At 28.6% G+C, this 25,791-nt stretch overlaps 1 protein-coding gene across 1 annotated transcript in view; it reads right to left on the bottom strand.

Moving 5' to 3' along the window:
- LOC123297607 (glycine N-acyltransferase) overlaps positions 1 to 25,791 on the bottom strand; it is an 86,384-nt gene that overhangs the window by 45,437 nt on the left and 15,156 nt on the right. Inside the window, exon 3 of the mRNA XM_044879347.1 lies at positions 11,323 to 11,439. Within this exon, the coding sequence (XP_044735282.1) occupies positions 11,323 to 11,439 (117 nt within the window). The remainder of the gene's footprint in view (positions 1 to 11,322; positions 11,440 to 25,791) is intronic.

The raw sequence follows: 25,791 nt of genomic DNA on the forward strand, positions 1-25,791 counted from the left end.
TTATCTACACTGCGATAGTACTTCAATATATGTATGTGTGTGAACGAACGAAATAGAAATATAAATTGAAGGTCATATTATATCTGCATCAAATATTTTTAGAGAAAAACCTTATTCCTTGGGAAATTTAAGAGACATGATCTATACCATGTTATTGTAAATTCAAAAGCTTATTTATTTGTATATTCGTATATTTATTTATATGAGATAAACACACTCCGATCATGCAAAAACATTTTTTTACAAAACGTTTTGTGTTATTAAAAACCTTTCCAATACGCACTGAAAACATTTTATACAAATTATAAAGCTACAAACCCACATTGACTGGTACAAAGTATACATAGCGTCTTTCTATGTTTCGTTAGATGCCATCACACACAAATCAAACAGTTTGCCTTTATATAAAACAATTTAACAAATTGCGGATTTAATAAACCTCTCTACCACCTTACGATAAATCCTCATGCGCTTAACTCATTAACTGGTTAACATACACAAAAATGTGTTTGTGGTATAGAAGTGTAATTGAATAATTAGCGCTCATTTATAAGAAATCGTTTTTAAATAAAAATGCTTGAGTTACTTGTTGAAACACAATTATAGTGGCCTTACTATTCATGGCCACAATACTATTCTACCTGTTCACAATTCTAGATAAATATGGTAGGAGCGCAAGTAAATACATTATTATATAGTAACCTAATGTAGTGCATTATTTATTTAAGCGTTTCCACCATTTATTGCATTTAATATTTTTTCACGAACACGATAACTCAAAAACGAAAAAAGATATCAAGCCGAAATTTTAACAGCGCATTCAGGACGTAAAAAGTGAGATCGTAAATGAGCAATATAGGACAATTGGGTCTTGGGTCTGTAGTACCCGTCGTGTAAACCATTAGAGATAGAACAAAAGGTTAAATGTAAAATATGTTTCTTATCAAAAAATAAACAACTTTTGTATGAAACATTTTTTTGTAAAAATCACTGTTTACTTACGAGAGCCATTAGATGCAAATTTTATAGTATGTATTAATATGAGATTATCAATTATGTATGTGTGACATGTATATGTATGTGTGTAATGTGATAGAGTAATTAACACTGTCTATACGTGCTATTTCAACAATTTATATTTTTTTGTTTTTATATCAATTAAAAATGTATAAATTCATCTGATTATCTGCTATTAGCAATATTATGTGCGGTAGTAATAACTTCATTAATTTATTATCCACGTGTAAAATTTATATTTACATAAAAGTTGCATTTATAAGTTTTCCTACTACAATGATTCACAAACGATGCATTTTCTTAATTTTTTTGAAGGCAACATTGAAATAAGTTTGATAAAGTTATTTACAAAAGTTTTCTAAGAAAGGTACCATAATAGGCAACGCAAAATGTTCAGTGAAAGTTTTTACTATAAAGAAAATAAAAAGTTTTTTGATGTTGTATTTTAGGGTGTGTATAAACCTATTATTTTATATTTTAGTCGTACACAATACACTTTAACTTCTTTGTTTCGTACACGAATCGATAAATAAATATCAAACCATAAATTACGTGATTTACCAAAAAAAAAAATCTTATTTTTCTATGTTCTTGACATATGAAGGTTAAATATTATACTAAAAAATTTTATTCAAATTAAAAATAGGTTAGCTTGACATAAATACCTTTTTTTATGAATAATTAATAACGAATTACATGCTTTTTGCTTTTATCTTTTAAATTTGATACAAAATTCAATCAAATGATATGAATCATGATTTAAAAAAATTTGGATCAGGGTTACATTAAGGACATGCACCATAATCGGTCATCTACAATAATAACTTGAACATCTGCCCCTACATTTTATGAAAATAATCCCAATTCGAGCCTCCAGCACTTGCGTGTCAAATATAATAAACATGAAGTCTTACGCAGCAAACCAATTTCGCAGCAAGCATTCACCCTATAAGGAACACACAAAAAAAGGCGAATTTAAGGCGTCTTTGAAATGTACCACTCCGTACAGCACGGTTTTTAATTAGAAAATGTTTAAATCAGACGTTCGTTAAAAAAATTCAGCCGGATTATTTAAAATGGGACACCATATATAAAAAAGTAGAATAACTTTGTACGGAGGAATCTTGAAATATATATTATATATATTAGTGGAAAACTCAGAATTCATTTCTTTCAGAACGACTATATCTTTCTAGAAATACGAAAATTCTTCGAAAACTCAATAAATACATTTATTATTTTATATCCCTATAACATAAACACTTATGTATATTAGTGGAGTAATATGAAGAGAAATTTTGCATATTTTGAAACTCCCTAACAAAAATATTCCTTCGAATTCACGAATGTTGTGTACCTACCAATTATTGTTTGTGAATATGTGAAGACATTTTTTTGGAACTATGTTCCTTATAAGCACGTTCTAATTTCATTGCTGGTTGAGAGGTAAAACAAAAAAAAGTGCAACAATAAAACGACCCCAAAAACCGACATGTAGGTTACCTAGGTAACTAAAACTTTTTTAATCGATTCAGCTTGCTATTTTGAGCATATGCAAAAAAATTTTACAATCTGTCAATATATTTTTTCTCCAAAACTTGTTTTTTCATTAAAAAAAATGAGTTGTGAGTTATCAGAAGTTAAAGATAATGGAAATAATTTAAAGAAAGTACAAGGAAATTTTATGTTATGTCATAATAAATATCTTGATCAAGCCAAATGAAGGTAATGTACGCAAATATTGGGATGACTACTAAATCAGAAGTATGTCTATTTTAAACTAATTTTACAATTAATTTATAAAGTATATAGTTAAAGTAGCTATATTATAAAATTCTTTAAACAATAAAACAAGAGTTTGACTTCTTAAATATATACATTTTTCTGAATTACCACTGCACAGATATGCAAATAGTGCAAGAAAAAAATGAAGGAAAAAAAAATTAAACCTAAAATTACCAACGTACCGAAATGCAAAATGTATCGAGAGAGAAAAAAAAAGCAATTAAAAGAAACTAATTACACTAAACCTGCAAGGTATCATACCACAAAATTAATATTTATAATTTATTACTTACTAGCGACCCGCCCCCGCTTCGCACGGGTGCTGATACTAAATACACTAAAGAAAAACTGTGAACGTTGTATATAAAAACATAGCGGCCCGCTCTGGCTTCGCACGGGTATAAAATATATAGCCTGTGTTATTAAAATCGATCCAGTAGTTTTGATTTATTCATTACTGCCCGTGGCCCGCACGCGTTAAATTTGGAGTAAAACAATCCCCCTTTCCCTATACCATGAAGATTTCCTGTTATCTTTGGAATATCTAAATTCATACACTACATTTTTACTTATTTACTTTTTACATTTTTAACTATTAACCTCAAAAATAGCAGTACTTCTCCACTATTTAATGGATGTTATTATACATATAAACCTTCCTCTTGAATCACTCTATCTATTAAAAAAACCGCATCAAAATCCGTTGCGTAGTTTCAAAGATTAAAGCATACAAAGGGACATAGGGACATAGGGACAGAGAAAGCGACTTTGTTTTATACTATGCAGTGATATAGTTATTTGCATGAAAGGTACATAGTTCTTATCGGGTGTTCAACGACACCTCTCGATCTTTTTTATTTTATTCGATGGCGTATTTAAGTGGTAGACAAAATTCTAAAATCTCGTTATCAAAATATTGATTATGAAAAGTAGAATAACAATAATGTTTAATAGAAATTACCTATTAAAATAGTGTACAAGTATATTAGTGTTCTATATTTTCCGTGGAAGCGTTAAAACGTAAAATTAGTTTCATTAACAGTTAACATTTCATGTTGAAATATCTCCTGTAGGTAATAATTCAAACATAATAATGTCATAAACAGTCACTTAGTTTCTATGTTACATAATGTATTTTAAGTTTATAATATAAATAAACGTTCTTCTTAGAAAATCTATAGAAGCTTAAGGCATGTTTCATTCAAGGAAATGCTTCATTGTGATGCATAAAATCTTAACCTAATTATTGCTCATTACAATCTAAAGAAAGACGGTTTATTAATATATCATTCATCTGCATGCAGCATATTTGGATGAACCGATTTTGGAACATTAATTTTATGGTAAAACGGAAGATGGATGATATGTTGATTTCTCCAAAACTAGTCGGTGAAAATTTAAAGAAAAACTATTTAAGTTGTGTAGGACTAATTAAGGATGTATGAGCACTGTAGTGGTGACACGAGTGAGAATTATGTTACACTTTGACAATATAAGACGAAAATTGAGAATAAAATTTTTCGATATTTGGAGTTATTTTCAAAATATCGAAAATTGAAAATTTTGTCTAATTATTTAGCTTTCGATTTTTCGAAAACCAAGGCAGATATCGAAAAATTGTATCCTTATTTTTTGTCCACATCATGACGTTATAACAAAATTCATCTTCAAAGTTGAAAATAAGATATAAATAATTTCAACCACAAGTCTAAATTTGCCTTGGTGGTCGTACTACCTTAACCTATAATCAGTAAAAAGTGTAATAAGGATTCATTCTGATGATTTGAAATTTTATTACAAATTATTAAATAAATATTAAATTTGCAATAATAATAAAAATCAATCATAAATGATAAAATCATTGAATACAATCATTAAAAAAAATATAAAAAATATTTATTATTCTGTTCAATAAATGTATATCTACTTACATTTAATTCGAAACAAAATTATTGTAATGACGTATTTGTAAAATATGAAAATCGATATTATTTAACCGCAAATCAATTTTCTTTTAAACTAGAATGAAATAAAATAAAAATTTGCATGACAATATATGATGATAAAAGAATAAAATAAAATGTGACATGTTTGTGTGTACCTTATAACATATAATTTAAATATTATTTCATGCAACAAGAAGACGCCATTAACAATTTTTTATACACTATGATCATTTTAAAAGTATTCACCCTTAATAACTCTTAACCTGATGTGATTATTGTTTTGAGTGAAAACACGTCGATTTAGATACTGAGGAGGAAGTTCAAAAATGGTAGGTACCTAGAGAAGACAATTTTAAGGTTCACCCCCTCGCCCCTAGCCACCCTTACGTTGGAATTTCAAACGGCACCCCCTACTTGGTTATACATGTTTTGAAAGGGCATACAATTCTCTATTTACCATGTTAATAAAACTGCAGTCGTATAATTGGTTCTCAAGGTAGAGAGTTCTCAAGGTAGACAGAAGATGGAAGGTATCCGCCCTTAATAACTCTTGACCTGATGTGATTACTATTAAAATGGACTACCCAGAAGATTGAATTCATACCCTCCATCTTAAGAACCAATGGTTTGATTTAATTTTTTTATCATATTTAAAGAAATAATTTTATGCCCTTTCAAAGAGATATCACAAAGTAGAAATTGTAATTTGAAATTTCAAAGCTGGGATGGGTGTGGCTGAAGGAATGAAACCTAAAATTAGCTAAGTACAATTTTTGAACTTTCCCGTCGATCACTAAATCGTGTTTCCACTCAAAACAATAATCACATTGGTCAATTATTATGGGTGGATACTTTTGAAATGATCACACTGTATATAAACATATGGTGTATATGCATGTATATGAATGCTGAAAAATTGTAAATGTACTAAATATCTCACTTTCTAACCTACTAACCTTTGTAGTAAAATACCTTCTAAATGTCGCCTATGCAGTATTATTAATTAAATACAAAAAAAGACCATAAACCCATTATGAAGTGAAATTTTTAACTTCCCAGTAAATCATGTATATGGTCCCAAAATCTCAATCGAAATTTTCATCATACTTTTATGTATCATGGGCAATGTATTATCACTACTTTTAGATGAAGCACTGTGTGTTCACATTTGTGTATATGCGTGTTGTAAAGATATTTTTTCATTCATGATTTCTCGTGAATGAAAGGTTATAGCGATCCCAGACTTACCCCAATCATTGCGTAATATCATCAATGTGTACTGCAATCCCTTCGAGTGTTATGGAAGGGGGATAAGTGAGATCAAGAAAGGAGGAGGCTTAAGTGGTGGTTTTTACTTTTAAGCCCAGTTAAGCGGGCGAGTATCAAGCTAGTTCTATTCATAAAAATAAACTCATTGGAGTAATTTAATTATTATGTAACAAAACTACACGTGTTGCAAGTCTGTAACTACTGTGTACAGGTATTTACAGATTATAGAGCCCACACACATTATTAAAATTATGCTAAACAAGTAGGTTTATATCTAGATACTATGTAACACCAGCGTTATTAATTAAATCCTTTTGTTTATGTAAACATAGTTAATTAGAGAAGAGTGATGTAATTTAAATGACTATTTATATTTCTAGCCGTTTAAAAACTTTAAAAAAAAAAAAACAAGTTATGATTCGTTAAAAATAAACAATATTTGCAGGCTAAATTTATATCCTTAGTCCTTCCAATGTTAAATTTAAGGGTAAAGAAATGAGTCTTAAGATGCACTACTACTTAACATTAATACGAATACTCTATAAGACTCGATATGTTGCCATGGCAATTGGAAATTTGGTAAAAGCAAAAGATTTTCATTGTAATATGATCATTTTTGTAAACGGTGATTCAAAAATAAAAAGTAGAAAAAAAATTATAGATAATTAATTTTAAGGAGCAGCATGCCACCCCGAATCGATAAAATCATTTGTTTCTGCACACTTAGAAAAAGGGGCATTTATGAGAGAAATTTGTATGGTTTTAAATGGTTCAATCATATTCCTTCTAAAATGCAGGGCAGAAGGAATGTAGTTGAAATTCTTGGAACATAGAAGACATTACAAGTTTTGACTAATTTACAGCATGCTTTTCGTACAGTGAACTGTAAGGATTATGTATTGAGGAAAAGCAACACTATTTTAATGAAAACGCCTGTTGATTCAATTTTTCTCTATTCCTAAAAAAATATGGCACATTTTGCGAAAATCATTTTCTAGAGTGAAAAGCTCCATAGCTTTTTTCGTTTTTGAGTTATCGAGTTGACAGACGGATGGACGGACAACCGGAAATGGACTAATTAGGTGATTTTATGAACAGCTATACCAAAATTTTGTGCGTACCATCAATATTTTTAAGCGTTACAAACTTTAGACTAAACTTAGTATACCTTGCATATTATATAAATATGCATGGTATAAAATTATTTTTTGCTCTAATCGGTTAATATGTTTAATAAGAATTCGTGTGAATAAAACTTTAAAATTATTATTTAACCAATTGAATTACCAACAGTTATAATAGACGATTTATTTTCCACTTATTATTTCCAATGTTGATTGATTAATTATATAATATTCAATCAATTTTTGTGTCAATGACTACGCCTACGATTACATTTTAATGACGTTTTATTATATTTGTAGAATTTTATATTTTTATTATATAAGTGGTATTTATATAACGATAAATTAGTTCTAGGTGAATAATTCAAGACGTGAATTTATTTTATAAAAAAACATTATTATAGATATACTTATATTTATATGACAAGACAAGAAGATGATTTTATTGATTTTTTTGAAAGATGTTATAAGGATATTTTAATCCTATGATCCTAGTCAGAGACCCACCATAATTCAGATAAGTATTTGATTATATTCCTAACAAAATATTTTGTAGTCTTCTTTGAATAAATATTTTATTAAAAAAATCATTTTGTAATACGAGAAGAACCAGTTCGTTAAAATAGAACTGCGATAACAGGCTTCGAATATGTTTTAATAACAGGCGTTGAATGAAAATTGTGGAAACCAGAATAATTTGTCCATACCGTAAGACAATATAGGTTATTACACCAATCTGTTAACCAATTGAAATTAGTAGCCGAAGAAAGATAATTTAATTACGCAAATAATGGGATGGGCTTGGTATACTTTTTTCAAAAAACATTTTTTATCATTAGTTTTCAAAAGAAAAAAAAAATTTTGAAAAGTTAAAAATGAAAAATATTTGATTTTAAGAAAAATGTGTTATTTTTTCAATCTCGGAGGGAATTCGCTAAGCTAACGGAGCTCATACGCTTCGAATTTTTACTATAAAGCAACAAAAAAATTGCAACAAGTCTTCTAATCAGCATGATTCAATATTTTTAATATTGTTTTATACACATTTTTGATTGACCTGAAATCATTCTTTGATTGGCGTGAAACTTTATAATTTTCTTAAGATCCCGCTAATTAATTTTCCCTATTTTCATTGTTCGCACCCATGTACATTTTTTTGTTTTTCCATAGTACCTGAATGTGAACAATGAAAATTGGCAAAATTAACAGGATTTTCGAAAAAATACCCAGGGCAAGTAGAATATGAATACCTATAACGTATCTAAATTTCAAATCGATAGAGTAAAGGGTATAATCATAGTGCTTGAAATTCAATTGTAACTTTAACCATTTTTATCTGGAAAACCGCTTTTCTTTATAAATTTTTTCTTAGGATTTTTAGGAATTCTTCTAGATTCATAGGATTCTTAAAAAAATATATATAAAATTCCAAGTTAATCAAAAAATGATTTCAGGCCAATCAAAAATGTGTATAGAAGAACAGTCTTGGATAATTTTGCTCAACCTTGTTTTTGACAGATTAATTAAAGAGCATCCTATATATTTAACTGAAAATTATTTGTAACTTAAATTTCGTGTGAAAAATAATTACTTAATACTAAAAAAAATGTTTCTCCATAATAATCATTATACACCGATTATTTCTAATTTTCATTATATTTTATTATTTCACGCAAACATACCTAGTAAGTTATTATAGAATTTATTACAAAACGGTTTGAGTTGGTGGTGGTTTAAACACTTGGGGGATATATGATGTCATTTATTTGTTGAAGGTAATAACATCCGTTATCATTTGCTTCATAACTAGTCGCAGAAACGATGCAATGAAGTTCGAAAAATTGGAGCAGGTAACTGGATTTGAATGCGGTTTTCGGCAAACGACTCGTTAGAGAGCCTCTGGAAATTTTGTGAAGTAATAACTATTCATAAGAAATTATAAATATGCAATTAGCATAATTAACATATATTTTAAATTGACCGTCAACACTAAATTCACAATTCGGTTATTAGTGATGCCAATGATTTCAAACTCGTTACACGAGAGTTTTTGGGGTCACTGAACCCGAATATCGCGACAGAATTGGACTCAAAAGTACCTGGGTCCTAGGTTAAACGGTCGTCTCCTTGGCACCAGTTACCCCTCGGAGACCAATTCTGTCGCGATATTCATGTTCATCGGCCCAAAAATCCCCAAGTAACGAGTTTCGCCTGATTATATGACGAATTTCATCACTATAAACCGAATTGTAAATTTAGTATTAGTCATTTTAAAATGCAATTATAAAATTTATATTAATTATGCTGATTGCATATTTCTCATTCCTTATAAATCAAATTAGGTCACAAAATTTCCTCTAAGGAATCGAATGGCGAAAACCGCCATTCAAATCTGACATACTGCTCAAAGTTTTCGAACTTTGACGATTCTTAGTGATTCGTTTCTGCGACTAAACTATAAATTTTATGAAGTGAGTATAGGATATCACCTTGATACCAAGCAACCAAATTATACTAAACCAACACAACCAAGTTCATTCCACTTGCCTTATATATTTATTTATTCAAGGAATATGAATATCTGTTAGTCACGTAACCTATGTACCTTAAGATGCTCAAATGGAATATAATATCTATATTTATTATTTTAATTCAGTATGGTAACCGAGTTTACTTTCAGAGAGTTCATATATATGATTATGATAAATTTGATAAATCCCCGATACAAGAGTTCACAACTTTTAAACAGTTGAACTGACTTTCATATAACTTACAGTTTTTTAATGTACACGTCATGCTGTTTTATTTGAAACTTCACTTGGATTAATTTGAATATATTCGATCGTTCATCACCACTTTCAAGCACCACCCCCCCCCCCGAACGTTAAAAATAGACAAATACATTTGATTGAAGCTGGTTGTATATCTTGTCAAAATTTGAGCTCAATTGATGCACATCTTTTTAAGTTATTGAAGCCCATCCCTTTCAACCCCTATTTTAATACAGTAACAAATTTAATTTAAATCGGTTCTGTAGTTTAGGCGTTACATACATACACAGAGACAGGCGGAATAACTCATACATGATACTTTTAATAGCTTTTGCTATCTCAACACATTATACCACTTAATATATTAACTTTGACTTATATAAAGAACACAAAAATTTGAATAAATGTAAAAATTTAATTTAATAATAAAAATATATAATTTCTGATTCTATTACGACTTTGGTTTTTTTATGCTCAGCCAGCAACTCCAGAATTAATTTAGGCGGTGATGTAAAAAATGATGTCATTGCACATTTTCTATCTATTAACGTCTAAACTAAGTCTTGTACGATAACGATACCAAAGGTCACCGGTTAATAGTTATGACTAATGGTAGAAAGAATATGACTACTGTTTTCCTTAAGGAAACTTTGCTTCTCAAGTAAGGGATTCTATTGTAAAATTGAATTTTAAAACATTTTTTAGATAAAATCAAAGGAAATAAAAGTGTATCCTCCGCATCCTAACGCTTCCAACATCTTCATTATTCTCCTGTTACTTTTATTACTTATCTTGTAAGAAATATCCATGGAAATTTCAAAAAAGCTAATTTTAAGTTTCAAGTCAGAAGCCTAAAAGATGATGTGACTAGTTTGGTGATCTCTAAGCTTGATTGGAGAGCATTTTCAGCCACAAAGTTTTTGTATCGTGACTTTTTAGTAGGGATTATTTGTACAAGCTCATCTTGCTTATACCTACATATAAACTAAACCCAGCTTCGAACGAATTATGGATTTCGAAAATATTATTCTTGTTTTTATTAAGACACAAAAAACGGTTATCTAAATTGGTTTTGAATTTTTCCTTTAATGTGCATATTTACGAGTTTAAAAACCAACTTCGAGTTCGAAAATCACAGTTCAAATTTTTACCACTCCTGTTTGTATAATGTTAAATATATTCAAATTTAATTAACTCATAAATTAAACATACATACAAATCATAGCTTGAATAACTGATGATTGTCAACATAACCTTCGGAAAATATTTAACCTTGGTATACCTATAATTTTCTTGCTAATTTCCTTCAAATAACGAAATAACAACATTTGTCATTATTGTTGACTAATGGACTTAAGAAAAATGGGAGTGTTAAAAAATGTCATTAAATCGAACTAAAAAAATTCTTACCGAGCACGTCATTCCAGGAAAATGTAATATCACAGGCTGTTCTGGCCACTGCCGGCAAACGTAGAAATAAAAATCCCAAACGTGATCGTTAACAAATGTTTTTATTGTTTGATGAATCTGAAAAAAAGATTAAAAAATAAATAAAATTTGAAAATTATTGAACACTACAATTTAAAAATTCAGACATTAAAAAAATTTGGTAGCGAAAAACTGACATCACAGCCGAAAAGAATGATCTATAATTAGTGAATTTTTTAACTTTATGACGTCATCAAAATCCAAAAAATTTAATTTTGCTCTATCGCATCCAAATTTTATGCAATTTTGGTAAACCAAGTATGTAATCCTACTAAATTTGGGTCATAATTTTCAAATTTTTGGCCTAGCTCTAATAGGTTTCAAGAATGTGGAGTCCTGATCCCGGAATTAAGCACATAAGTGATAGCTTATGTAAAAATTAATTCTTAATAAAAATATATTTAAAATTATTTATATATTTAATATTACATTCCCCTGTGTAAAGATCAAATCGAAACACTTTTGATGTGCAGAAGAATTTAATTATTTTTCTACGAAATTATTAAAGTATTTCCATCCAATAAAAAGCGTAGATAAAATGGTTTGATCTTTCTAAATGGCATAATGTAAGTAGTGTACTATGTCAGTTATTTATGAAGGTAAATGTGATATATATCAAGTTTCAAATATATGTAATATACTTTGACTTATACAGTTTGGCAATCATCTTGTTAGCCATTTATAATATTTGAAATAAGAAGAGTATAATATATGACGTTCTTATGCATAAAACAAAGAAAACAACACAGTAGTGTTCTATAGCCATCTCATAGAAAGGCAGGTTAGGTATGTTTATTGAAAGCGATCATACCACATATACGACAGTGCCTTGAATAAAGCATGATCGCCGTTATAAACACATGAAACATGCCTAGGTATGTGATTCCTATACAACACTACCGCGTTGTTTCCTTTCTTCTATGTATAAGAACGTCTTACTTCATATATTATTATACTCTTCTTACTTCATATATTATAAATGGTTGACGAGATGGTTGCCAAACTGTATACCTATAGACCAGTTGAGAGCTTTGATAACTTGTATATTGGTCAAAAACTTAGTGAACTGTTATACATAATTCCTGTCAGGACTGTCAGTAAAACGTATATGGTGGCACAACACTTTCCTTTAAGGTTAAAAACAAATGTTTTATATATTTTTTTCAGAGTTATCAAAAAGTTTTACTGTTTTAATATTTCATTTTATTTTCTCTTAGTTCGATGAGAAACTAACTTTTTCATGTTCGTTTATTCATTTCTAGTCTTTAGAACTTTTATAAAAACAGTTTCTTTACTTAATTTATTTTTAGTTTCAAAGATAAAACTATTAAAGAGAATATGCATCTAATAGTCAAGTCAAAATCAAGGAAAAGTTGATTCAAGACGGCTGGAATTTGGATGTTTCTTTTCTTATTGAAATTAAATAGTGGTGAAGTCTGGTACCTGAAGCAGTTGCGTTTACTGCCTTTAGTAATGGGCATTCCTACAAAAGGCTGCTATTAGTAAATCATTATTTGCTGTATTTATGAAATAATTATACCGAGGTATATTAATTTTAATACCAAGTTTGTAGTGCCGCTTAGAAATATTGATAATACCAATTTTTTGTAAAGGTCACCTAATTAGTCCCATCCCCATTTTTTAATCATTTTCCATGTCCTCATAGCAAAACAATTTATAATTGCCAGACGGTTTTGTTGCTAAAACTGCAAAATATATTACTTTAATAATTAAACAAAAAAAAATTCCAAATCATTTTACTGTGACTGTAATTTTAAAACGATTAAGTTTTATAATTAAAGAAAGTAATTTCCAGTCATAGTTAATACAACCGCTCTCATGTGTGAGGTATACTTAGTCCCTACCTAAGTTCAATAAAAAAGAAAATTCCATAAAATGAAATCTCGAAAATGTTGCCTTAATCAAAATTTGTTCCATTTATATTCAAGGTTATATAAAAACCATAACGCGAATGTGAATATTTATAATTATCTTTCACATTGGCTCAATTTAAATGCACATTAAACGTGTTTTGTATTGAACAACATGCAATTTTCGCCATTACCCTTTATCTAAAACACGACTAAGCACGTGCAAATGTAAAATTTACAAAACACCTTGAAACTAAAGATATATAAAAAGTCCAATTATAATAATTATTATTGCAATGCCATAAACTTTCATGTATAATTATTTATACTATATCAAAGTGTAATAAATTTCTCAACTGCATTAAAAACTTTTTCGAAAAAACTTTACAAGAATTTATTTATATCATACTATACAGAGAGTATCTCTGTAAAAATTAACATTTAGCGTAGAGCGTAGAGTGCATGCTTTGCAACATTGAATTTCCCATTATATAATTATAATTATTTTGTAGCTCACAAAAAAATATAACGTTTTTTTAGTGTTTTCGAAATTATATTCTGAATTTAGGGCTTAAATCCATCACTAAAATGATAAGCTACATTTTTCTTCCCGTAGCCTCTACCATTCCAATTTCGATTTCATAACGTCAGGTAGATTTTTGCCGTACTATAGTATTTCCATGAGTTTTTCATACATTTGAATTATTTCAGATCATTTAGACTCCCAGAATTAGATAAAAACTAAATTGATATTATTACATGACAAACAAGCTTGAAATAAGTGTAACCATCATTTTTTTCGTTTATTTTAAACAAAACGCGTTGTAAAGCTGCTTTTTGGTATGTTATTTGGATCCGTTAGGGTAGTGTTAAACTAAAATTTGGAGGCAAAAAACATTTGCCAAAAATGTGCTTCAAATTTTCGGACTTTTTTCAGTTTTTTACCTATTATACAGGTATCACAACTTTTCTTGCTTGCAAAATGCGGTTTCACACTCCCTTAAGAGGTCCAAATAACATACCAAAAGAGCAGCTTTACAGCGCGTTTTGTAATTTAAGTTTTTTTATAAAGATTTTACTGGCCGAATTTGAAAAATAAGACGAGATATGATGGTGGTGGGTGCTTCACTTTGGGTAGCTTTAGCAAGGATACTCCGCCAGTCGATCCGCCGATCACCAGTCATTTTATTTACTCGGTGATGATATGAATAACATCCAAATCAAAGTTTTCGCCCATTTTTTCAAGACAAATATCTCTCTTTTACTAACGAACCACCTTGTATAAAGCTAAATTAAAAAAAAAACTTGTGTTTTGTATAAAAGTGACGTATTTTGTAGAACAACACAAAACATAATGTAGAATAAACAACACAACACGTAAACGCCACATTGGCACGCAAATCGCATGGATTTTATTCCAAAATGTTACATATTATTATTCAGTTATAAATTTTCAAATATGTATAAATATATATATATTTTAAACCAATGTTTTTTATATAATATAACGTGATTTCTTACCATAATGCAATAGTTTTTCTATGTTAGTTTCATATAATACAACATCGAATAATGTTAACTATTTTCAAGGACTTTTTTTTTATTGTAATTTTTTAAAGGATATTTCAAACAAAAAATTAAAAACAAGTTTTTTTGATCAATTGCGAATAAAAATGCAATATCTTTAGAGCATAGATTAGAAACTTCTTAGAGTTTGATGGATATTCAAGTATCTACAAGGTTCTTCATTCTCTTTCAAAACTATCGTGCAAAATCTTATTATTATTAATATCTTTTAAATCCAATACAAAAGTTGTTCGAAAATGTTATAGTGTTGGGTAAATCTAATGGATTTTGATGATAAATTCGTAAAATTTTGAGCAATGGCTAATTTTAGTTATTAGGTTTCTTTTGTTGTATAAAAAGAGAATACGAGTTTTCTGGTTCCGGAACGTTCCACACGACCTTCTGCACGCGGTTTTTATCTCTACATTGCTTTCTTTGTTGACGTTTTTTTGAATTACTCTGTTTCTATTGATCGGCTTGAGGCGTATAAAAAAAGATTTGTTTTTTTATCAATTTCAGCATCGACCTCGCCTGCTATCGAGCCCTGGGCATAGCAAAAACTCAAAATGTCCAGAAAACCGCATTAACCTCATATTTTCAACTTTTTCTGATTATTTTTAGAAAAATGAAGGAATTGAGTCGAAATTTTGGAAAAAAATGTAACTTTTAGCCCGATACAAAACCTCACTTTTGAAAAAAACAAATTTTTCTGAAACATTTCAACAGATCGTGCAGTTTAGGCAAGTCTTCGGATTTTAACTATTTTGGATCGAGTTAAAACCTTTGGCGCAATCTGAAAGTACATTAAAAAAACCTGCAATTGAAAAAAAAGAGTCAAAATCCGAGGATTGCTAAATTTTTGTGAATTATAAAAATTTTTCAAAATATCTTCGATTTTTCATGCAGTTTTAATAATATTATTACCCAATTTTTCCGCTTTGTATCTACAACTTTGTATGAACCAACATATAGCTATTACATGTACAGTACTTCGTAAATGCTTGCTATCCAAAAAAACATTCATAAATTACCAGTAATATATAAAAACAAATTCATCAGAAAATTATTGAAATAATAAGCCTTCTGTTTCACTTAACAACAGGCAACAGTGTAGATTAAATAAAATAAATAAATGTTCCCAGTCTTACATTTAACAAATATTATGTACTGCTGCCATTAAGTTTTATATTATTTTCAGTAACAATGCAAAATAAATCATTCTAAATAATGATACTACACAAATTAATAATAAACTTTCTAGGATTTGGCATCAGAATAACGTAGTTTATTTTTTATATTCTTATCTGATGCTATTTAAGTTTTCAAATATTATAAAAGAAAAACTTTTTTTTTTAAATATGTATTTTTGTCGATTCGGAATTTTTGGTATTTAAATAAACAAACTTCTATTCCCGTTAAATTTTGGCCTTTAATCAATAATTCATACAAAAATTTATTTAAAAATATTTTTGTTTTGTTTTTTCGAGTAACATAGACATTGACAATTCATTTCAAAAATAAATATGGCTAATCTAGCTATCAATGTGTTCCAAATAAGGCCATATTTGATTATTAAGGTTTTATACATTTTTATTTTTATTATTTTCAATTTGTAATATTTCGCCAATGCTCAATCTTGATCTCGTAGATTTAATAACTAAAATTGTTAATTCTGGGCCCTAATAAGATCCAAATTAAGAAATTTTAATTCCCATTGAGAAAAAATTTTGATCCCAAAGCTCCTACTTTTGTTTAAATAATTTTTTGATTGGTTAACTACAAAACGAGCTATTAGCCATAATATATTAAAATTTGCAAAAATTTTTCGGTCCGATTTCGATTTTCAACCAAACTATAGTATAAACCAAAATTCTTTTCAGAGCATGTAAAATCCAAAAAACATATCCGCAATTTAAAATTTCGTTTCGATTGATTTCAAATAAATCAAAAACATTGGGAATTCTAGGGGAAAAATATTATTTTTATTATCTACTTTTTCTTCTAAATTGAAATATTCATGAAACGATTTGCTTGTACAAATTAGTTTGTACAAGCCGATTGATGCAAATTGCATAAACGTATATATCCTAGCATAAAATTTTTGTATTTTTTAAATTTCACTTACATTTCGATAAAGTTTTGTCAAAAAAAGCATTTCAAACGAATTTTCGCCACAAAAAATTAAATAATTTACAAATTTCGTCATAATTATAAAATTAAAGTTTACGTTACGTAATCAAACAAGTTAAAAAGGTAAAGGAATGGTGTGAATATAAAAAAAAAACTGTACATAGTTTCATTCATATGTATGCTGTAAGAGAATTTAATAATAAAATTTCGTATTATATTATAGTTGACCTATTATGTATATTATAAACTTGAGAAGTTTATAGTGTATAGCTAAACCCTGTTGAATTTTTTATAACGCTCTTTAAATTTAAACCGATACACATAATATGTAATAATGAATATAGGGAAAGGTGTAATGCCTAGAATCATAATTTTCTTATATATAATTTTTGAAACCATTTTTAAAAATATCACAATCGACATTATTTTTGTTTATAACATTGTTATACCTCAGCACCATGTGCTTTTTCGAAAATTTAAACAATAAACAGCTATCGATAAAAACGTGTGAACCATGGTACATGAAGTCGTGATCCATAAGATAATTTAATAATACACCAGCATTTGCATCCTATTGTAACAACATGTAACCATAACAATTTACTCTAGTGAATAGCATCATAGAATGTTTCAGGAACACTATTTAAATTTTTTCTTCTTAAAATTCTAAGAGGTTTAAGTAATGCTACTGAAGAGGATTGCCAAAGCAATCGAAAACGGTCTAGCTAATTAAGAATAATTTATAATCTAGCAAAATATTTTTATTGTGGGTCCACAAGGGGATAGTTTTTAACAAAATGAATGTAAAAGAATTTACAATTGAAACAAAATAGATAGTCAACATATTATTCACTTGCCTTTGAATGATTATTGGATTTTAAAGGTTAAAACGCTTAAATCAATTTTCGAATTGGTGTAAAATTGTTTGAAGAAATCTTAATTCCGAACTGCTGTTCTAGATTATGAAGTTTTAGTTATAGAAGTTATACGAAGTCCAAAGCAGAATTTTCTCATCTTTTCACCTCAATTTTTCCGTTAAAAAATATAATTTATTGTGCTTTATGGATACAAAAAATAAAATAAATACTTCCTACACAGGTGAAAAAGTAGAATATGTTTCTAAACACATTAAAATTTCTAGCATAATGATAAAAACTAACTTAAATTAATGACCCAAAAAAAAAAAAACTTTTTCTTTTTGTCAAATATATTTCAACGTAAAATTAGTTAAAATATGAACAAAGACTTGTTATACATATATTAAACATAAAAATTATCGCAATATCTCCATAATATGAAAACTTTTGTGAACAAGTTCTAGTCTTTCCTCAAAATTACATGTGAAAGCATAAAACTAGTTAGTAAAGTGAGCTCGTGAAACACTGATTCAGGAGTTAAAATTACTACTTCTGTTTGAGTTGAATTTATGTTTGAAAATTGATGATTATAATACCTCAAAAAGTAATTACAAAAACCTCAAAAAGTGAATTAGATATGCTTTGATACGTTCTTTATAAAAATTTGTCGAAAATCGAAAAGCTTGATTTCCGTAAATTCGACACTTGAGTCATAGTTATACAGGGTGGACCATTTTAATATATTATGGCTAATAACTCATTTTGTAATGTACCTATCAGAAAATTACTTTCACAGAGTTTGGTGGAGGGGCGGGGCGTGCATCAATGCATCATGTACAGATATCTATCTCTTACCATTTAGGATCTAAATTGACTATTAAAGCAACCCGGAGAACTAGGTTCAATCTGATACCAGGGCATGATGTCTCCCATGGTAGAATTAGACAAGGTATGCTCTTGCGCAAGTAAAAGTAGGGGGGAACATTCTCACTCTCGGTAATCTCTCTCGCAAGGTACCAAGTCACCGCCATATTGATTATTTGTTTACGTTCGAGATGTCAAATAGGTCAATGTTTTACTTAAAAAAAATTTGATAAATTATCTTTTACATCTCTTATACCAAAAGAAAAAAAAATCATTGTAAGGACCGATTTTTTCATTACCAAAATCAAGGATTGTTCACACAAACGTATTCACGTTTCTTACAACATTTGAATCAGGAAGCGAGAACAAGCTAAGATGGCGTCAACTGGTACGTGAACGGATCTGCCATGATGTCCCCCATCAAACTCTGCAACTTTTGTCAAAGTTACTTTTTGATTGGTTAATTACAAAACGAGCTATTAGCATAGAAGAAACCGAGGTAGATGGTAATTTACAAAAAATTTTTTTCCCATTATCAAATAACTCAACAAAATTAAAATAATTTGCGAAAAACAACAACTTGACTGGTTGAAATCGAAAAGTTATAAAGATTGTCGAACTTTTGTATAAAAACTATGAGCTTTGTTTTAAATTTAACTACAGAAGCAGTATCACCTTCAACAGTATAAAAACCTTGTACACAGATCACTGGTTTCATAAAGTTACTTTTTGATTGACCTTCTGACCTGCGTTGCAGCTAGCTATATCACTAACTTTACGGTTACACTAAACTAAATGTTGTTAAATACGAGTAAGTACATTATAGTAAATAATATGTGGCAACAATTCAAGTTATACATTTACAATACCTCGTCGACTCTACTATACATATAGTAACGGATGATAGTTACGATTGACCTTGATCTAATATGTATACGTTACATCCGCATAATGTAATATTTTAATACAGGCGCTGTACGCTGGTTGGAGTATACGTCTGGTTGCAGTATTCTTAACCCAGCTACCTTTTGATAAAGGACAACTAAGTCGTTAATAAACAATAAATTGTTAATTCAATGAAACGGTTAAAGTTAAAGTTGACTTATAAAATTAATAAATATGCAACTTGAATTACGTATAAGTTATACATGTATAATAGTTTTCGATTATTTAACAAACACATTTACGTCATGCAAGTTGCCTATTTACTAATTTTGTAAGTGAATTTTAACATTCATCGTTGCATTGAATTAAAAATTTATTGTTTATCAACAAATAGAAGCATTTCCACCACTAACTCCTGCCTTACTAATGATATTTGATACCTATGAAACGCATTTCATGAGGTTTTAGCAAAATGCAAACGGTTTCTTTCATTTACCTTTATTAGCCGATTTTTGTAACATCTTTTACTGTACTATTAATCAAACGAAGCCTCAAAATGCACGACTTTTGTTGATAGGTTCGATAATAATGATAAATCGAAAAGATGAAAACGATCTCTTTAGTATAAAGATAAAACCGATGTTTTTAGTATAAGTTATGGAAAAAAGAGTTCTGTTTGACATAATTTTCTTTGTTGTAGAAAAATATTTGTCATATTTTCAGCCAATGAATATTGGTTTCCCAAATTAAACTCAAGAAAATTACTATTTTTACATGCAGAAAATTAATTATCCGATACGATCCCTAAAAACTGCGATTTTAGAAGACCTTTCGTAAACAGGTTTATATTTATATTGTGTTTTTTTTCGTTAGTTTTAATCAGCGGCTGAACTATACATGAAGATCTGAAAAACAAAAACTACAGATACACAGCTCTAGCAAAATATATTGACGTAGAACACAGTCATATAAAATTGTTTGTTAACCCAATTTCAATTAAAATACAAAAAAACATAAATTTTACTTGTTTACGATCTTGTATTTAATTTCGATGATAAAATTAAGTTAAAACATCGAATATATTGAGAAAATCGTAAATCATTAATGATTGGAAAATTTTACGACAAATATTTCGAACTGGAGCAAGAAACAGTGAAAATGACAAAATTGTCATATATACTTATAACTAAATAATCTATCTTTTTGTTTTTGAAATTTTCACGATATTTTCATTATCCGCATGAACATTTTCATGACCACATTTAGATTGCCTTTTTGTCAGTGTTAGGTATATGCAAAACATAAATTTTACTCGTTTATTTAATTTTTATTATAAACTTAAGTTAAAACATCATTTAGATTGAGAAAATCATAAATTATTGATGATTGGAAAATTTTACGGCAGTCACTTCGAAGTGGAGCAGAAAACAGTTAACACGAAAAAATTGTCATCTACTTATAGAAATTTTCATGATATTTTTACTATCTACACGAACAAAATTTTTATGACCACATTTAGATTTTATCAGTGTCACGTATCTGTCATTTTCCATCAAGTATATTCTCAGAGAAACAATTTGCAAAGGATATACTCATTATTTAGTATTGATTCAGGTTTATAATTTTTGGATCTGTCCTATTTAGACTTTCACTTTTCTAAGTTTATGTTCATTTTTATGTTTAATTCTCCCTCATTCAATTATATTTTTATTTTCTCTAAAAAAATGACCACTTGCCTTTATTTTCCAAGTTAAAAAAATCTCAATGTTGTAGTATTTTGATAAAAGTGCTACGAAAATACAACCAATAAAAAACACGTTTGTATTCGAAATTACTTTTAACTTTCTAAAATTTCACTATTTTCACGCTCCCCACCGCATCCACCAAAATGCTTAAACTGGGGGAACTATGGTTAAGGAATTTTGAAAAGATTCTGCTTCGAAAAACAGTTTTTTAATAAGAACAGATTAATATTTAAATCTATTCAATACTTTTAATTAAATAAATTATTAAAAAAAAAACAAACCCTACCCCGAAATAAAATCGAAAAAGAAAGATCAAGTTCAGAAGTTTACATAGCGACTTTAACAGTCGGGGCCCATTATTGACAGATAATGTAAAAAGTCGCTTTTAAAGTCGCTATGTAAACTTCTGAACTTGTTTCTTTCTTTTCAGATTTCATTTAACGCAGTCGAATTTTTATTTTCTTAATTGTTAATTTTATTTTAGACTTGTTAGTGTCTTACCACTAAATAACCCTGTTTATAAATCCTCCTTATTTTTGAAATCCCCTTTTAATTTCCTTTATTTTGATACCTCACTCGATAGGTTTTGTTAATTTTTTTTTTTTTTTTTGCTAACGTATTTTATTTTGCTCCAAAAATTCGCCGTTTTGTTTTATTTTTTTTCAAGCACCTATCTAAGAACATTTGGGTTTTTGATACAAATATAATGAAACCTTAAATGTTGGAATCCATTGAGCCGTTTAGAAGATACGAGGTAATTATAAATAGAAATAGAAAATTATAAATATACATACATGCATACAAGATACGCGAGAAAAACATAACCACTCCTTGACAGTCGGGTAAAAATGTCAAGTAATTAAAGCTTGAGTCTATATAGAATAAATACATACAATAAACTAAAAATGGAACATTTCCAAATAATTACTCTTTACATAATAAATAACACAAATTGTCATTATCCAAAGTGTCTACTTGAATTCATCAAAGTGTTATAACTGAAACCAAACATTATCCTCTCTTTTATCGTAGATTTTAGATATATCAAGAATATAATCGACCAAATAAGTTGAAGCTTTCTGTATTCACATATGTATTATGTAACATACAAGACCAGAACTAGTTTACAGTTTCAATTTATTATTTATTTCATAATAGGTATAAAGTTGCCATATATTTATCGGATTTATTTGATACAAGTCCAAAATTTTTGTGGATTTAGCTTTTTAAGGTATTTTTGAGAGATTTGTGCTTTATAAGGGGTTATATGCAATTAGGAATCTCAAAGAATTGATTTCGTTTTAAATTATCAAAAACTGAGATATGGTGCTCACAGCCGGACATCTTTTTTTTAGGACCTTCAGGAGATCGCCTACAGGAGCAATACTGTATCAAATTTTTGAAATCAGACAAGGGTATCTTAAAACTAAAGAAATGCCCTGTATGTATACTTTTTTCTATTTTTGTAGAATAAATGATCTTTCTAAAAAACTCAAATTGATTCTTGATCTTGACAGACTAATGTAACCTGTGAGATCTCGGAGTTGCAGAATTTTTGGTAATTAAAGCTGCATATTTCGCAATTTCCCCATTCAAAGCATGTTAAACTCACTGTCCTACCAGCTACTTTTTATTATATTTAAAAATGATTTCCGCAGAATTTAAAAAAAGTAGGGGATGTGAAAAGAATGTTTTTAGAATAAAATGTTTCAAAAAATTTCAGATGTTAATTTTCGTTTTCGAGATATTAATTTTGACGTAAATTGATCAAAATGGGGAACTTTTAGGTTTAATAGTAAGCCCTATCTAATTATAACTTTAGCATAGGAACTGCAAATACCAAGTTTCACAAGTGCCCTTGTTGAAAGTAAATTAGTGACTTTTTTAAAAGTTGATTTTATAGGTAGTACACATTTAAAAATAAGCTAGTCTTTCGCCACTTTCTCATAAATGGACAGTGAGCCATTCAGGCTTCCATAGTTAATAGCTCAATGAGTATTCAAAATGAAGTACATTTTTTTTTCAATGTTTACATAGTTAATAAATTATCGAATTATTTCTAATAAGTGGATAGGGATATTTCATCCTGATAGCACGCATTATTTAAAAATATTTATGATGGATATATACGTCCCATGATAAAACTATCGTTTGTGTACCAAGTATTTTATTCGATGATTTATGATGCTTTCTATATGTACTATGTAGATTAGATTTTGTTTCAATTTTTCAAAACTATTTTATTACATATTTTCTGGTTGTATCTTGGTACCATTGAACAAAATTAAACCATGACATAAATAATTTAAGATTTTTATAAATTAAAGAAAAGCTATTGTTTATTGATGCTCTGGTAATTCGTGTATTCCTTTAAGACCTCGCATACAGAAATTACATGATGATCACACTAAATTTTTCATTTTCAATCCATTTTTATTTAGTATGGTTACTTTTCAATCAATTTTAAATAAGTATAGTTAGTACAGTTACATTTTTGATATTCTGTAACTAAATGTTCTATAACGTTAAACAAAAATAATTAAAGTATTTCAAACATGGTATTTGCAGTTCCTATGCTAAAGTTATGGTAAAATTTTTTTTCCACAGAATTTAACAAGAAATTAAATTAAAAAATTAAATAGGGCGTCGTTAAAATATGTCATTATTGCATTTAATGGAAAGAAAAAACGCGTAAAGTTTATCAATAATTGTAGATCAAAGTCATGGACACAGGCGAATGTCCTCTTATGACCTTGACAACTTTTGGCTAAAGCATTTTTCCATAGCTAACGTGTTTTGTTTCGATTAAATTCAATAATGACATTTTTTAAGTAGCATTTCCTCCGAAATTCTCTTTCTTTTATAGTTTTTTTCTCAAGGGTAAACAGTGATGTTTACGAAAAGATGTTTCAACAAAAGTTATCCAAACGGTACCCAAATTTCAGCTTGATATATCTTTCCGTTTTTGAGTTATCGTGTCCACAAACAGACAGACAGGCAGATAAACAACCAGCAATGGGTTCTTTAGGTGATTTTATGAACACTTATACCAAAATTTTGTTCATATTACCAATATTTTTAAGCGTTACAAACCTGGGACTAAACTTCATATATATTACATATACACAGGGTTTAAAAAAAGTTAATAATTACCTCGTTTACTATAAAAATTCATTAAATTCTAAATCACATGTAGGCGTCGTTAATAACGAAAAAATATCCTCCTAAATAATAAAGAGACAATTAAACGTTTTAATCTAAAAATTGTATTCATTGTGTCTCCTCAATGGTCAAATATGTAGGAGATATATAGAGATAAAAAAAAACCGATCCTGATAATATACCACACAGCTGACATTTTAATACTATAAATGACAAACACAGACATCTAACAGAGAAAAAAAGTTGACTTTAATGGTGGCGAAGCTTTTGTTATGTAGGATATAACATATTATACGTGTACAACATAACACACCATATTGCTAATATATAAAAAAAAAAAAAAACTTTTACTAGGCTACTAAAAGCTTTCAAAAAGAACTAAACACATTGTTGGTTGTTATTATGCTTAATCTGTGAATAAGAAAAAAATAGAGACTTTATACAAAACATTAAATTTAATAAAAAAATTTACGTGAAAAAGTTTTAAAAATCTACCTCTTGTTTTAATGAATTAAAAACAAAATAATAATAATAATTTTCTCGAACTATTTTATAGATCATCAAGATGTCCTTTAGTAAAAGTTTAGTAATACTAGCTGTACCATGCCTCGCTTCGCTGTGTAACATTATGGCTGCATGGAAATAGATGAGAAGTATCTAGTTAATTTTATGGAAGTTGATAAACCCCCGATAAAAGAGTTCTCAACTTTTAAACGGCTGAACAGATTTTCATGTAACTTATACTTTTTTAATGTACACATCATGCCTTTTATTTGATATCAAATTTGGATATATTTGAAAATATTCGATGATTCATCTCAACTTTCACTCTCTCCCCACATATCGCTATGCGTCGAGGTTACAGTTTTGTAATGTACACGTCATGATCTTTTATTTGATATCCCACTGTATTTATAAATATGGGATTAAAAGTGGGATGGGGTTATATTTGAAAATATTCGATTGTTCATCCTCACTTTCACGCCCCCCAATTAGTAATATTTATTTTTATGTACAGAAATTGGATATAAATTTTGATACTTTAAATATGAATTGGAAGAACATGTGTGTCCATGAGAGGAAAGAAAAATTTGGTAGGTATTTTAAAGAACCGTAACTATTAGCAGTTCTATGTCAAAAATTCCTTCTACGATATTTGATTTTGTAAGACAATCTTGTATACTGTTTTTATACCATGCATATATGTAATATGCAAGTTTACTAATACTAAGTTTAGTCCCAAGTTTGTAACGCTTAAAAATATTATTGCTATGAATAAAATTTTGGTATAGGTGTTTATAAAATCACCTA

The sequence above is a fragment of the Chrysoperla carnea genome, chromosome 4 (assembly GCF_905475395.1).
Source record: "Chrysoperla carnea chromosome 4, inChrCarn1.1, whole genome shotgun sequence".
Taxonomy (NCBI): Eukaryota; Metazoa; Arthropoda; class Insecta; order Neuroptera; family Chrysopidae; genus Chrysoperla; species Chrysoperla carnea.